General features: G+C 43.7%; 1 protein-coding gene across 1 annotated transcript in view; it reads left to right on the top strand.

Annotated features, from left to right (window-relative positions):
- MLKL (mixed lineage kinase domain like pseudokinase) overlaps window positions 1–15,840 on the top strand; it is a 29,198-nt gene that overhangs the window by 8,595 nt on the left and 4,763 nt on the right. Inside the window, exons 3-7 of the mRNA XM_012437528.2 lie at window positions 3,044–3,118; window positions 3,990–4,176; window positions 8,766–8,863; window positions 10,283–10,418; window positions 13,749–13,830. Of these exons, the coding sequence (XP_012292951.2) occupies window positions 3,044–3,118; window positions 3,990–4,176; window positions 8,766–8,863; window positions 10,283–10,418; window positions 13,749–13,830 (578 nt within the window). The remainder of the gene's footprint in view (window positions 1–3,043; window positions 3,119–3,989; window positions 4,177–8,765; window positions 8,864–10,282; window positions 10,419–13,748; window positions 13,831–15,840) is intronic.

The following is a 15,840-nucleotide window of genomic DNA, read 5'->3' as shown; positions in this document are numbered from 1 at the left end:
ACTGAAGCAGGAGAATTGCTTGAACCCAGTAGGCAGAGGTTGCAGTGAGCCGACACTGCGCCACTGCACTGCAGCCTGAGTGACAAGAGTGAAACTCTGTCTAAAGAAAAAAAGGAAAGAAAGAAACAAGTTTCCCTTCCCACGGCAGGTAGCATGGGAGCTCTCTTGCTCCTTTCTCTCTCTGCCTAATAAATCGCTCTCTGCTAAAAAAAAAAAAGAAAAAAGAAGAGAAAGAAAGAAAAGAAACAAGTTTATTTTATTTCTCATTCAGGCAAAGTACAGGCGACTCTCCAAGGTGAATGTCCTCCTTCCAAGATACTTTCTTTTTTTTTTTTTTTTTTTATATCCAAACCACCTCCCCTCAGGCCATAATGCCAACAGGTGCTTAAATATATATATGTGCTACAAAACCTAAAATAACCCAATCTTCTTTTCTTTTTTTTTTTTTTTTTTTTTCAGTCATGGATGTGGCAGAGAGGTCAATGATTTTTACTTTTTTTTTTTTTTTTTTTTTTAGAATAGGAAGGAGGAAAAAGGAAGAGAAAGAGAGAGAGAGAATGGGGAGGAGGGAGAAGGAAAAGAAAGAGGGAGAGAGAATGGGAGTATTGCTTTCTTGCCCAGGCTAGAATGCAATTTAGTAATGGGTATTGAAAACCTCTTGTATACTGATAATTATACTTAATGATGTAGTCAGGAAGGAATAAGGGAAGAAGATGACAAACAAACAGCCAACCAATATTTCATTTAAACCTATGAAATGCTATGCGATTACTGAGGAGTGATTTACTTCCAATTATATAGTCACCTTTGGAATAGGTGTGAGGTGGTAATGTATGTTTTGTGTATTTGAAGTGGAGAGTTCTATAAATGTTTATTAAGTTTACTTGTTCCGGGTCTGAGTTCAAGTTCTGAATATCCTTGTTAAATTTCTATCTCGTTGATCTATAGAATCGTTAGCTCTTCTTGTTGCATTGATCCTTTTGCCATTATGTAATGTCATTCCTCACCTCTTTTGATCTTTGTTGCTTTAAAGTCTACTTTATCAGAGGCGAGAATTGCATCTCCTGCTTTTTGTTTATTAGTTTATTTTTACTCTCTGTTTGATTGGTAAATCTTCCTCCTTCTCTCTGAGTCTTTATGTATTGTTGCATGTAAGATGGGCCCGGATGCAGCATACCGATGGGTTTTGGCTTTTTATCCAATTAAAATATATGTAAGTTTAATACCGGCGTTTGATGCTAGCTGGCTGTTTTGCCCATTAGTTGATGTAAATTTTTTATTGTGTTAAAGTTCTTTGCTTTTTGATATATTTTTGGAAAGGCTGATATTGGTTGTTCCTTTATATGTATAGTGCTTCTTTCAGAAGCTCTTGTAAAGCAGGCCTGGTGGTGGTGAACTCTCTAAGTACTTGTTTGTTCGCAAAAGATTTAATTTTTCCTTCGCTCATAAAGCTTAGTTTGGCTGGATAGGAAATTCTGGGTTGAAAGTTCTTTTCTTTAAGGATGTTAAATATTGGTCCCCACTCTCTTCTGGCTTGTAGGGTTTCTGCTGAGAGATCCGCTGTAAGTCTGATAGGTTTCCCTTTATGGGTAACCTGACCTTTCTCTCTGGCTGCCCTTAGTATTTTCTCCTTCATTTCAACCCTAATAAATCTGGCGATTATGTGCCTTGGGGTTGGTCTTCTTGAAGAATATCTTTGTGGTGTTCTCTGTATTACCTGGAGTTGAATATTACCCTGCCTTGCCAGGTTGGGAAAATTTTCCTGAATGATATCCTGAAGAGTATTTTCCAACTTGGATTCATTCTCTTCATCACATTCAGGTACACCTATCAAACGTAAATTAGGTCTTTTCACATAGTCCCATATTTCCTGGAGACTTTGCTTATTCCTTTTCATCCTTTTTTCTGCATTCTTGTCTTCTCGTTTCATTTCATTGAGCTGGTCCTCGACTTCTGATATCCTTCCTTCTGCTTGATCAATTCGACTGTTTAAACTTGTGCATGCTTCGCGAAGTTCTCGTGTTGTGTTTTTCAGCTCCATCAATTCACTTATATTCTTCTCTAAATTGTCCATTCTCGTTAACATTTCGTCAAACCTTTTTTCAAGGTTCTTAGTTTCTTTGCATTGGGTTAGAACAAGTTCTTTTAATTCACAGAAGTTTCTTATCACCCACGTTTTGAAACCTGCTTCTGTTACTGGAACACACGTGTAATCTATTAAGCCTTGTTCCGTTACTGATGAGGAATTGCAATCCCCTGTAGAGGGAGAGGCATTCTGATTTTGAGTATTCTCTACCTTTTTACGCTGGTTTCTTCCCTTCATTATATATTTGTCCGTCTGTCGTCTTTATAATTACCGACTTTCTAACTGGGTCTCTGACGTCCAACTTGTTGATTCCCTGCGCCGAAATCTGAGCAATCCACCGAGCTGGCCAAAACAGCGGTGTTAAGATTGATGGTGCTTTTCTGCCCGGGTATCTCCAGACTCTGCACCAAGAACTGGCGTGCTAAGGCACCAGCAAAACCGCCACGCCGGCCACAAGAGTCGCCCTGGCGACCCGTGGAGCTCCTCCACTGGGAATCTCCTGGTCCGTGAGCAACTAATATTCGTCTGAAAGTGTGGCGTCTTCTCGTTCTTTGCGCTTTCACTGGGAGGTACGTGCCCAAGCTGCTAATCATCAGCCATCTTGGATCTCTCCAGATACTTTCAATAATATAGCACTTTGGTGTTACACAAACTTTCCTCACTTCCAAAGCAGCCAGGTTGGAACCTTGTGCAGAGTCAATTAAATGCTCCCTCTGGGAAGTGACAGACATCTTTTTCCTTCATTTTTTAGCCAAAGCAAGTCACCCAGACACGCTTTAATGCATTTCCTATGTGTTTAGAAGTAGAAATCTGAATATTGGTGATCAATAGTAATCCCTACTATAATGACTCTAAGTAAAAAATGGTATCTCAACAGTTTTAATTAGCATTTTAGTTTTGACTAGCATGTGATTTTAATTTCTATTTTTGAGTATTCACTGCTCTTTTTTCCTGCAGATAATGAAAACATAGAAGCTTTATTGAGACGATTGGAAATCGACATGAAAGAAATCAAGGAAACTTTGAGACAGTGTAAGTTATCATGTGTTCTGCTGCTTCTGATGGCCCCCAAACTAGAAGTCATCAGTTTAGTGGGACCCCAGCCTCTCCCTCCCCCTGCATTTGTCCTTTTTCTGTGCTGGATGGCTGGAAGCAGCCCACAGGTTTGGGGATCCATTCATGGCTAGCCCCCGCTTCTGTCCATGGAATAACATCTGGAGGGGGCTTCTTGACCAGTAAGATATCTTGTAACACCTGTCAAAGTGCATAAAAACCTCTATGAATAACATCAAAGTTTCAGTTCAGTTGCTGAATTTCCAAGAAAAAATTCAAATCAAATTTAAAATGCCCATTCATTCATTATTCAACAAAACTATGAGTATCTGCTTTATGCCAGAAGCCTTGCAAAGAGGAGGACTAAGATGCGGAGGACACTGTCTTCCAGGAGATCATGGGGTGGAGGAGGGAAGTGGAAAGACAGACAGTGAACACACAACAGCAAGGTTACTGAGCTTGAACTGTGTCCCTAACTACTAGATTTGAACTGACTAAACCAGATGCCAGATGCTCAAGTGACAAGCTCTGGGGAACAGGAATAGAGAGACTTCCAGGATGAGAGGGACAGGTCTGGATGAGGGTTAAGTCTGGAGGGACAGGCGAGATTTGAAGAGGAGGGAAAGGAAGTGCATGACACCTTCTGTTAAGTGTCCAGCTGTGTCTCTACCGGTCACTCAGAGGCATTGGAGCCACTCCTCTGGGCTGAGTCCATCAGAAGCCCCAGCCAGGACCAGCTCTGGTTTATGGTGAGGGCTTTCCACTATATCAAAAAGATGCCACCTCCCTTAGTGTCCCTTCCTCTGCTCATTGACTCTTTTGTCTTCCTTCCTCCTGGGGCTGAGGTCAGATTTACCACCAAAACGCATGCAGGAGACCCTGCAAGAGCAAGTCAAGGAGATCAAGAAGGAGCAGCTTTCAGGATCCCCGTGGATTCTGCTAAGCAAAAATAAAGTCAGCACACTTTATAAAGGAGAATACCACAGAGCTCCAGTAGCCATAAAAGTATTCAACAAACCCCAGGCTGGCAGCATTGGGTAAGTTGTTTTATGTGGTTCTCTCGTGCATACCAATACTTAATCTCTATAACTCTCCAAAGAGAAAGGTGTATTGTCTCCATTTTTAGATGAGGAAGCCTGGACCCCAAAGGCTTAAATGACGTGCTCTCCACTATTCTATTAAGGAGCAGAGTCTTGACAAATATATCTTTCCACCTCGGTTCTAGAGTCTTCTTTATTCACATACATGTATTTTTTAAAAACTTCCCTTTTAACCCTGTTTCCCAGTGGCCCATCCCCTCACCAGACAGTAATTCTAGTGTGTTTTGTTTGTGTGTTCTTATAAAATGTATGCATCCATTTTTATGTTCACAACTGATAGAGTTATGTGTATGTTGCCTCCCTTCCTCACTTTTCTCACTCAACATCATGGAACATGTTCCATACTTGGAGTCCTTAATTTCTGTCTGCCATCCATGGTGAAGATCCACATTTTGCCAATTTTTTTTGAGACAAGGCCGCACTCTGTTGTCCAGGCTGGAGTGCACTGGAGTGCAGTGGTGAGATCATACCTCATTGCAGCCTCCACCTCCTGGGCTCCAGCAATCCTCACACCTCAGCCTCCCAAGTAGCTGGGACTGCAGGTGTGCACCACCACACCCAGCCAATTTTTAAATGTTTTGTAGAGAAAGGGTCCCACTGTGCTGCCCAGGCTAGTCTGGAACTCCTAGGCTCAAGCACCTCCTGCCTTAGCTTCCCAAAGAGATGGGATAACAGGCATGAGCCATACATTTTGTCTTTTTTTTTTTTCTGGTGATGGAACCTGGTCAACTTCCAACTTTTTCCCACCAAAAAAATGCCATGCTAAGTATCCCTTTAGGGACCTGTATGAGAGGTCTTTGGGATCTAGCACCAGGAAAGGAAATGATGGGCCATAGGGTATGTGTATATTAAGTGACTAAGTACTACCAGGCAGCTCTTCAGAATAGAGTGTCTATGGCTACACTTCCATGAGCAACCTCACCAACCCTTAATGTTATCCAGCTTTCTAATTATTTTCATCCTTATAGTTATAAAGTGATCAATATCTTGTAGTTATTTTAACTTGCATTTCTTTTTCTAACTAATGAATTCAAACCCTTGTTTACATGCTTTAGCTATTTGGGTTTTCTCTTCCATAAATTGCCTGTTCATATCCTCTGCCCATTTTTCCCTCACAATTGCTGCTTATGTCTTGTCTGTAGATATTTGTTTATTTTGAAAATCAAGCACTTGTCAGCTTTAGATATTGCAAGCTTTTTATTTGTGCTCTGGCGGTGTGCTTCACCATCTCTAGATCTTAAAGGCATTCTATATTTTCTTCTCTTAATTTTAGTTCATTTTTCAGGCCGGGCGTGGTGGCTCACGCCTGTAATCCCAGCACTTTGGGAGGCCGAGGCGGGTGGATCACGAGGTCAAGAGATCGAGACCATCCTGGTCAACATGGTAAAACCCCGTCTCTACTAAAAATACAAAAAATTAGCTGGGCATGGTGGTGCGTGCCTGTAATCCCAGCTACTCAGGAGGCTGAGGCAGGAGAATTGCCTGAACCCAGGAAGCAGAGGTTGCAGTGAGCCGAGATCACGCCATTGCACTCCAGCCTGGGTAACAAGAGCCAAACTCTGTCTCAAAAAAAAAAAATTTAGTTCATTTTTCTTTTTTTTTTTTCTTTTTTTTTTTTTTTTGAGACGGAGTTTCGCTCTTGTTACCCGGACTGGAGTGCAATGGCAGCTCACCGCAACCTCCGCCTCCTGGGTTCAAGCAATTCTCCTGCCTCAGCCTCCTGAGTAGCTGGGACTACAGGCACGCACCACCATGCCCAGCTAATTTTTGTATTTTTAGTAGAGACGGTGTTTCACCATGTTGACCAGGATGGTCTCGATCTCTTGACCTCGTGATCCACCCGCCTCGGCCTCCCAAAGTGCTGGGATTACAGGCGTGAGCCACCGCGCCTGGCAGTTCATTTTTCATATTTAGGTTTTAATCCTACCGGAATCCACCTTTGGATGTGATGTTATATAGGGTCAACTTTTATTTTTAGCCACATAGTCAGTTTTCCCTGTACCATCTATTAAGTGGTCTGTCTTTTCCCTGTTGATTTGTGGAACCATATTTATTGTATATTAAGTTTTTATATAGACATGGATCTGACTCTGATCTCTCTAATCTGTCCCACTGATCAATTTGTCTGCTTTTGTACCAATAACACACTGCTACTGTTTTTTTCATATGACTTTGCAGTAAGTTTCAAAATCTGGTAAAGAATTTCCTCCTCTTGATTCTTCTTTTTCAGGTTGACTTAGCTAAATAGATATCAAAGAAAGTTTTATCACACTTCTCAAAATATGCATCAAGATTTTGATTGAGACTGTATTTTTAACAGCTTTATTGAGATATATTTTACATACCATAAGATTTACCTATTTAAGATGTACAATTTAATGGCTTTAAATGTATTTACAGGCTGGGCACAGTGACTCATGCCTGTAATCCCAGCACTTTGGGAGGCTGAGGTGGGCAGATCACCTGAGGTCAGGAGTTCAAGACCAGCCTGGCCAACATGGTGAAGCCCCGTCTCTATTAAAAAATACAAAAATTATCTGGGTGTGGTAGCAGGTGCCTGTAATCCCAGCTACTTGGGAGGCTGAGGCAGGAGAATCACTTGAACTTGGGAGGTAGAAGTTGCAGTGAGCCAAGATCACGCCATTCCACTATAGCCTGGGCAACAAGAGTGAGACTCCGTCTCAAAAAACAAACAAACAAACAAATTATTTCAACAATATTTTAGGCACAAAATTTTCAGCGTAAGGCTTGTAATTTTTTTGTAAATTTATTCCTATTTTATTATATTTTTGCTATTGGAAATAAAAATTTTTTAATTTAATTTTTGACTGTTAATTGCTAGCAGATAGAAATACAATTGACTTTATAGGCTCTGAACCTGCCCCGATTCTCTGACAGACCTTGGACAAGCCCCCTTTACACTTTGAGTCTAAGAGTAAATGAACAGACTGGATTGAGTTGGTGGTTCCAGTGATCCTCTTTAATAATTTACCTGCCCATATTCCTTAAGGCCCACGTTTTGGAAGGAATTTTGGTTATAATATTTCACTTAATAAATATCCTTATCTTTATTTTATTTTATTTTATTTATTTATTTTTTATAAGACAGAGTTTCGCCATGTTGGTCAGGCTGGTCTTGAACTCCCGACCTCAGGTGATCCGCCCGCCTTGGCTTCCAAAGTGCTTGGATTACAGGTGTGAGCCACCATGCCCGGCCATTTTATTTTATTTTATTTTATTTTATTGTTTTGAGAGGGAATTTCGCTCTTGTTGCCCAGTCTGGAGTGCAATGGCACGATCTCAGCTCCCTGCAACCTCCACCTCCCAGGTTTAAGCGATTCTCCTGCCTCAGTCTCCAGAGTAGCTGGGATTACAGGCATGCACCACCATGCCCAGCTTATTTTGTATTTTTAGTAGAGACGAGGTTTCTCCATGGTGGTCAGGCTGGTCTTGAACTTCCGACCTAAGGTGATCTGCCTGCCTCAGCCTCCCAAAGTGCTGTATGTGGCTTATCCTTATTTTTATTAATCAAAGATACACACCATGGGATAGGCACTGTGACTCACACCTGTAATCTCAGCACTTTGGGAGGCGAGGTAGGCAGATCACTTGAAGCCAGGAGTTTGAGACCAGCCTGCCCAACATGGTAAAACCACATCTCTACAAAAAAAATACAAAAATTAGCCGAGGCTGGGCATGGTGGCTCAAGCCTGCAATCCCAGCACTTTGGGAAGCTGAGGCAGGCGGATCACCTGAGGTTGGGAGTTCGAGACCAGCCTGACCAACATGGAGAAATCTTATCTCTACTAAACATACAAAGTTAGCTGGGCAGGTTGGCGGTTGCCTGCAGTCCCAGCCACCTGGGAGGCTGAGGCAGGAGAATCACTTGAACCCGGGAGGTGGAGGTCGTGGTGAACCTAGATTGCGCCATTACACTGCAGCCTGGGCAACAAGAGTGAAACTTCGTCTCCAAAAAAAATTAGCTGAGCATGGTGCTACATACCTGTAGTTTCAGCTCCTCAGGTGACTGAGGCACGAGAATGGCTTCAACCTGGGAGGTGGAGGTTGCCCTGAGCCAAGATTGCACCACTGCACTCCAGCCTAGGTAACAGAGCAAGACCCTGTCTCTAATTAAAAAAAAAAAAAAAAACATACATCACAATCTGTCAGAGTATGTGCTAAACAACATGTTACAGCCTAAAAATAATAACACTTGACTTTTTAGTTTGCCTAATAAAGCCCTGTAGGTCATAAAAATACAATTCTATCAGACTATTTGAACTGTTGAAAAGATATTAGCAAGCCCCATTAATATCTCACAGATCCCGAGGGACAAATTGTGCTGCTGCAGGCACCCGAGGGGTTCCACGTGTTGTCATCAATAGCTGAGCTCATCCTGGCACCAGTTCTTACCCCCAGGAGATGCTGATACCCCCATGCCCACATACACAGAGCATCACTACACTGAGTGTTCTCTAAGGAGTCTTCCAGTTCTGAAATCCCAATTTCTCCTTTTATCCTCATAGAATGATAAGGCAGATTTTCAATGATGAGATCAAAACTGTGAAGAAATTTGAATCTCCCAACATCCTGCGTATATTTGGGATTTGCATTGATGAAACAGGTAAGGAGTGTTTCTGGGACTGACCAAGCTTTTGACTGCCTGGAATATACCTTCTGTGTTTTAATGTGTTACTTTTTTTTTTTTTAAGAACACCACAAAGGCTGAAATCTACACAGTGTGATTATCAATGTTAATTTTTTTTTAATCCCAGGATGCATGTTCTTATCTTCTTTCAGGAGAGCAGGGCTGAAGCCTGAGGGTTCATTTGCAGTAACATGACCACATCTTCTCCTTTCAGCCCGCTGCAAAACACGGGGTACATGTTTAGATGCCAGTCTGGAGGAGGGGTGCATCTTGTTCCTCTAAAACATTATAAAGCTGCCAGGTGCAGTGGCTCACACCTGTAATCCCAGCACTTTGGGAGGCCAAGATGGGCAGATCACCTGAGGTCAGGAGTTCAAGACCAGCCTGGCCAACATGATGAAACTATTTTTAGTCTCTACTAAAAATAAAAAAAATTAGCCAGACATGGTGGCAGGTGCCTGTAATCCCAGCTACTCGAGAGGCTGAGCTAGACTCTGTCTCGAAAAAATAAAAAAATAAAAAATAAAGGCAAATGTTCAGCAGTGTTTATTCTCCTGGGGGACCGCTGAGGTGCCTGGCTCAGTCATCTGTTAGCTTTGCAACTCAGGTCCATGAACGGGGATGTCAACTTCTTGTCTGAGTCCTCACCTGCCCCTGCCGTGTGTGCCCCACTCATTCCTCCCACACAGATGTACAAAGCTCCTTGTGAGCACCGTGTGAACAAGACAGACACATTTCCTGCCACCTTGGGCTTCCAGCTGAGTGAGGAAGACATTTCCCAAACAACTACTCAAGCAAATATAGAATTATACCAGGAAAGGGAGATGGAAGTAAAAGAAGAAAAAGAACTTTTTTTTTTTTTTTTGAGGGAGAGTCTCGCTCTGTCACCCAGGTTGGAGTGCAGTGGCGCAATCTTGGCTCACTGCAATCTCTGCCTCCCAGGTTCAAGCATTTCTCCTTTCTCAGCCTCCCAAGTAGCTGGGACTACAGGTATGCACCACTACATCTGGCTAGTTTTTGCATTTTTCATAAAGACCAGGTTTCATCATGTTGACCAGGCTGGTCTCAAACTCCTGGCCTCAAGTGATCCATCCACGTCATCTCTCAAAGTGCTGGGATAACAGGCATGAGTCACCATGTCTGGCCGAACATAATTTTTTTTTTAAGGTAGAATTATGACAAGCCAAGTATCATGGAGAAGAGGATGGAAATTCTGGGTGTATTTGGTCCATTCAAGGAGGCCGGGAAGCAAAACTGTAGGATGAGAGCTGGGGAGAAACGGGACTTATAGCAGAGCCAAGTCTGTGTCTGCACAGAGGCCAGGAGAGGCAGGCTGCAGACAGCAGGAGCTCCGAGTAGGGCGGATCCTCATAGTGTCTTGCTCCTTTCCACCAGTGACTCCGACTCAATTCTCCATCGTCATGGAGTACTGTGAACGTGGGACCCTGAGGGAGCTGTTGGATCGCGAAGAAGACCTCACACTCGGCAAGCGCATGGTCCTCGTCCTGGGGGCAGCCCAAGGCCTGTACCGGTATGACGGGGTGGAAAGGTGCCACGAAGGGTTGGATGGGTTTGTCCACACTCCTGATACTCCAAGAGATGGTGAGAGAACAGGCCAGAAGCCCCAGACAGTCCCCTTCCATACAGTTTTACTATTTACTCGGATTACAGATAGGAGGGAGGAAGGAGGCTTAACCCAGGGAACACCAGCTCCCAGAACTGAAGGTTGAATTTAATGTCCACACTGTACTTGTAAAGTTGGATGGGCCCTAATTTTGAAGTGGACAGATTTAGCATAAAAATAAACATATCCAATTAAATTTGAATGTTAGGAAAGTAATGAATAATTTTTAGTATAAGTACATCCTAAATATTGCATGGTATGTACTCATACCTAAATATCAAAAATATCAAATTTTATTTTATTTTTTGAGACAGAATCTCTCTCTCTTTCCCAGGCTGGATGTGATGTGGTCACAGCTCACTCAACCTCCCAAGCACAAGCAATCCTCCCACCTTAGCCTCCTGAGTAGCTGGGACTATAGGTGTGCACCACCACACTCAGCCAATTTTTAAAAATATTTTTTGTAGAGACGAGGTTTTGCCATGCTGCCTAGGCTAGTCTTGAACTCCTGGGATCAAGTGATCCTTCTGCCTCAGCTTTCCAAAGTGCTGGGATGACAGGCATGAGAGTCACTGCATCCAGCCCCAGATTTTGGATAAGCATTTCTTTTTCGTATAACTATCTCCCATACAATTTGTGGGCATGCTTGTACTAATGTATGTGTATATTAACACATGAATATATATATTCATCACTTCTCAGAAACTCAAATTTAATGGAGTGTTTTGTGTTTTATTTGGCAACTCTACCTATTCTCACCTGCAGAATCTATGGATCCTTAGGCTCAAGGTGTCCCTAAAGGTTAGTCACCCACAAACCATCTGCAGGGTTTTAACTGTAATACTACCAGTATTATTTACTCAACATTTTTCACTACATTGATTCACTTTTTAAAAATCTGAATAAAGGCTGGGCATGGTGGCTCACGCCTGTAATCCCAGCACTTTGAGAGACTGAGGTGAGTGGATCACTTAAGGTCAGGAGTTCAAGACCAGCCTGGCCAACATGGTGAAACCCTTTTTCTACTAAAAATACAGAAATTGGCCTGGCATGGTGGCACACACCTGTCTGTAATCCCAGCTACTCAGGAGGCTGAGGCACAAGAATCGCTTGAACCTGGGTGGCGGAGGTTGCAGTAAGCTGATATCACACCATTGCGCTACAGCCTGGGAGACAAAGTGAGACTCCGTCTCAAAAAAAAAAAAAAAAATTGAAATAAAGTTTTTAAGGAGGATACTTTATTTTTTTATTTGTTTATTTTTTTGATACAGAGTCTCACTCTGTCGCCCAGACTGGAGTGCAATGGAGTGATCTTGGCTCACTGCAACCTCTGCCTCCTGGGTTCAAGCCATTTCCTGCCTCAGCCTCCCAAGTAGTTGAGATTACAGGCGCCCACCACCATGCCCAGCTAATTTTTGTCTTTTTAGTAGAAACAGGGTTTCACCATGTTGGTCAGGCTGGTCTCAAACTCCTGACCTCAGGTGATCTGCCTGCCTCAACCTCCCAAAGTGCTGAGATTACCGGTGTGAGCCACCGCGCCTGGCCAAAAAACGACACTTCTATTACTACCATAAATTGAAAACCAGTGTCACTTGCCAAAAATAGGTGATCACAAATGAAACCAAGACAATGTAATTAAATTCTGGCTGGATGAGGCTGCCTGCCAGAAGCTCTGTGATCCAACCCACATTCTCTTTGTACAATGGAAATACTGGCAGAGTTAGAGAAGTTTTAAGGATACCCAACACCAAACGCAGACCTTCTCCTGATGTAGTCAGAAAGACTGGAGTAAATTGAAAGGAGAATAATTTTTTCTTTATATAATCTTGCATATCACCTCATCCCATACTTTTGGAAATATTGTCTCAGCTATTAATTCGAAGTTATCAAGTTTATTATTTCTCAACTCCCTAAACTGATGAGTTTAAGAAGTATTTTTGGTTGTTGTAGGGGACACTGTTAATATCTCTCCAAATGACTTCTGATCCTTTTTACCTGCTCCATATACCCATCCCCCACTCGGCATGTTTTGCTGCTAAAATTTCACAGCTGCAGTCTTCAGAGGATTGCCCAGGGCACTGGAACCCTTTCACCCTTACAGACAGCTGAAAGTGCCCACAAGTTTTATATCCACCTGGCCCTGCCCTCCCTAACACAGTTCATAACTATCGACTGGTGTGAGTACAAAAGGCCAGTTCCTTTGCCTCCTGTGGGACTCACCCTGAGGTGTAAGTGTGCCCCACCAGTGAGACCACCTGAGCCTGGGATTTCACCTAAAATCAACCTCTTGCTTGATTCCTTCTCTTCTCTCTCCCCATCCTGCTTCTTCTACTCCCTCACCCATTCCTTCTGTAAGCACCTTGTTTTCATTTGTTTGGGGGACTTTGGGAGGTTTTTCTGAGACAGTCTCACTTTGTCACCCAGGCTGAAGTGCAGTGGTGTGATCTTGGCTCACTGCAACCTCTACTTCCTGAGTGCAAGCGATTCTCATGCTTCAGCCTCCCAAGTAGCTGGGATTACAGACGTGCACCACCATGCTCAGCTAATTTTTTTGTATTTTTATTAATAGTAGAGACAGGGTTTCACCATGTTAGCCAAGCTGGTCTCAAACTCCTGACCTCGAGGGATCTGCCCACCTGGGCCTCCCAAAGTGCAGGAATTACAGGCATGAGCCACCACACCTGGCCAAGGAAGCACCTCCTTGATACAAATCCCTTTTACCCAAATCCTTGGCTCAGGATCTGCTTCTGGGAGAATCTGAGCTCAGGCAGACACGATGACCACAACACAAGTTGGGACACAGGGGCTTCGTGAAACCAAGGTTCTCTTGTCTGGAAGTCAGCAGGACCCTAGCTTCACATTCTGTTTTGACCTGAAGGGTCCCAACAAGGTCCAGCCAGCCAGCCATGCCTCTGAGCACTTGGATCTGCCCAGCGCTCCCCAGGCAAAGCAACACTGAGGCACCTTTGTCCTTCTCTACCTCAAGGGACCCCTGATGCCAGATTGCACGCACTCCACAAGGGATGCCATGCCTCCTTGTGCTATGAATTTCAGCTCTGCTCCATAGTCACAGCTTGTGGATCTTCAAACTTTGCCTCTGCATTTCAGTTTTTCCTGCCTATCTGTGGACAGGCACCAATGGTACTGTCCAGCCTTATCAGCCCAGTCATGGTTGTCAGTCCCTCCAAGAAAGTTTGTGTAAAGGTCACTAATACTCCCTGCCTTTGTCTGTGTCAGGCTACACCATTCAGAAGCACCTGAACTCCACAGAAAAATCAGAAGCTCAAACTTCCTGGTAACTGAAGGCTACCAAGTGAAGGTGAGTGTGCCTTCCACGGGGCTCTCTGGGTCAAACCTGCATGACTGTTTAGTGCTAGAAGAGGGGCACAGATGTCTCAGAAAGGCTTGATTCTAGCCTTAGTTTTATGTTTTATTTTATTTTATGTTTTTCAAGACAAAGTCTCTTTCTGTTGCCCAGGCTGGAGTGCAGTGGGGTTATCTTGCTCACCACAACCTCCACTTACCTAGTTCAAGTGATTCTCTTGCCTTAGCCTCCCGAGTAGCTGGGATTACAGGCACACACCACCATGCCTGACTAATTTTTGCATTTTTAGTAGAGACAAGGTTTCACCATGTTGGCCAAGCTGGTTTTTAACTCCTGGCCTCAAGTGATCCGCCTGCCTCAGCCTTCCAAAGTGCTGGGATTACAGGTATGAGCCACCACACCCGGCCTTGCCTTAGTTGTAGAACTGAGTTCAATTTTAGTTTTTAGTTTCAGAACTAAGTTTCACTTTCTGTGTGCCCACCATACGACAGACTCCATTCATGCCTCCTGTTCTGATGCCTGCCTTCCCTCACTGCCCATTTAGCAGGGATGGGCTAAAAGTCATTTCCCCTTAGATGCCTGGATACCATATCTGTGTTCCTACAACTCACAACAGAGGATCTTCTTAGGTCTAAGGAGTCAGACTCACAGAACAGGCTTAGGCCACACTTGTCATTCAGTTACTTAGAAGGATGTCCTACAGAAAGCACAGTGGCAGCAGCAGCAAACCGTTCCCTCCAGTGAAAGTCCTCAAGTCATCCAGGAGATACTCTCTTTGTCCGAGTCATAGGTGCTGGAGAAAGAGGCTCCCATTAGGTGAGGTGGGTCATCCAGTCTTAGAAGCCCATGACCTGCAGGAGTCAGCAACTCTGATAACAACCCTGCAGGCATGCCTTCCAGTGTTTCTGCAAGGGACATGTCAGTTGCTGTTTTGAAAGCTGCCACATGGCTGAGCATGGTGGCTCATGCCTGTAATCTCCACACTTTTGGAGGGAAGATAGGAGGATCACTTGAGCCCAGGGGTTCGAGACCAGCCTGGGCAACATAGTGAGACCCCCACCTCTTCAAAAAAATTAAAAATCAGTCATTCACGGTGGTGCCTACCTGTAATCCCAGCTGTTCAGGAGAGCAAGGCAGGAGGAGGATGGCTACAGCCCAGGAGGCCGAGGCTATAGTGAGCTATGTTCATGCAACTGCACCCTAGCCTGGGCAACAGAATGAGATCCTGTCTCAAAAAAGAAAAAATTGCCACAGAGCATTCCCATCAGCTGTTGACTGTGTAATCCACTTACCCCCTCTATCCTGTCCAGAAGAAGTCTAACAATCAGCAGTCATTTCTATCATCACCGGCATTACTAAGGGCCATAGGTGACATATCAGCTTTCCAGGGGAACAGAGCTAAGAAGTTCACTGGAAGTCAGATTTTCATACAGAAGAGGAAAAGATTTTGTGAACTCAATGTCCACAATTCCCAAATGCTAAAAGAATTTTAGCAGTTTTCTTTGTTTTCATCCATAGATGGTTTTCTTTCTTCCAGTGTTACGAGTGTCAGAGACAGCCCTCAATTAACAGCAGACAGGCCTTTTTTGCCTTTCAGATGCCTTTCTCCCTCTGCGATGATGACAGAAGTACTCCCAAAACAGTGTGTCTACTACTCTCATAGTCTTCAGCCTGACTCTAAGATGTGCTATTTCACCTTTCATCCCTGGTATCCCATATGGTGCTAGATGTCAGAGAATGTCAGTGCTCAGGAAACACATGAGTGAATGAATGAATGAATGAATGAATGGGGGATGAGCCATCTAAATGCCTTATCTTATTTCTCACACTGCCGCTAGATTTGGGTACCTGGCTGAGTTTGGGGCTGGCAGCCTTCTGCACACCAATGGTGCCAATGGCAGCTGTGCATGGGACAAGAACATATACTCTCACTGATTGTGCTATGGTTTTAGAACACCACATGTAGCTGGGTGCAGTGGCTCACGCCTATAATCCCAGCACTTA

The sequence above is a fragment of the Aotus nancymaae genome, unplaced genomic scaffold, assembly GCF_030222135.1.
Source record: "Aotus nancymaae isolate 86718 unplaced genomic scaffold, 86718_ANA_hifiasm-v0.15.2.pri h1tg000030l, whole genome shotgun sequence".
Taxonomy (NCBI): domain Eukaryota; kingdom Metazoa; phylum Chordata; class Mammalia; order Primates; family Aotidae; genus Aotus; species Aotus nancymaae.
Note: the sequence above shows the minus strand (reverse complement) of the source record. Positions and strands in the feature narration are given on the sequence as shown.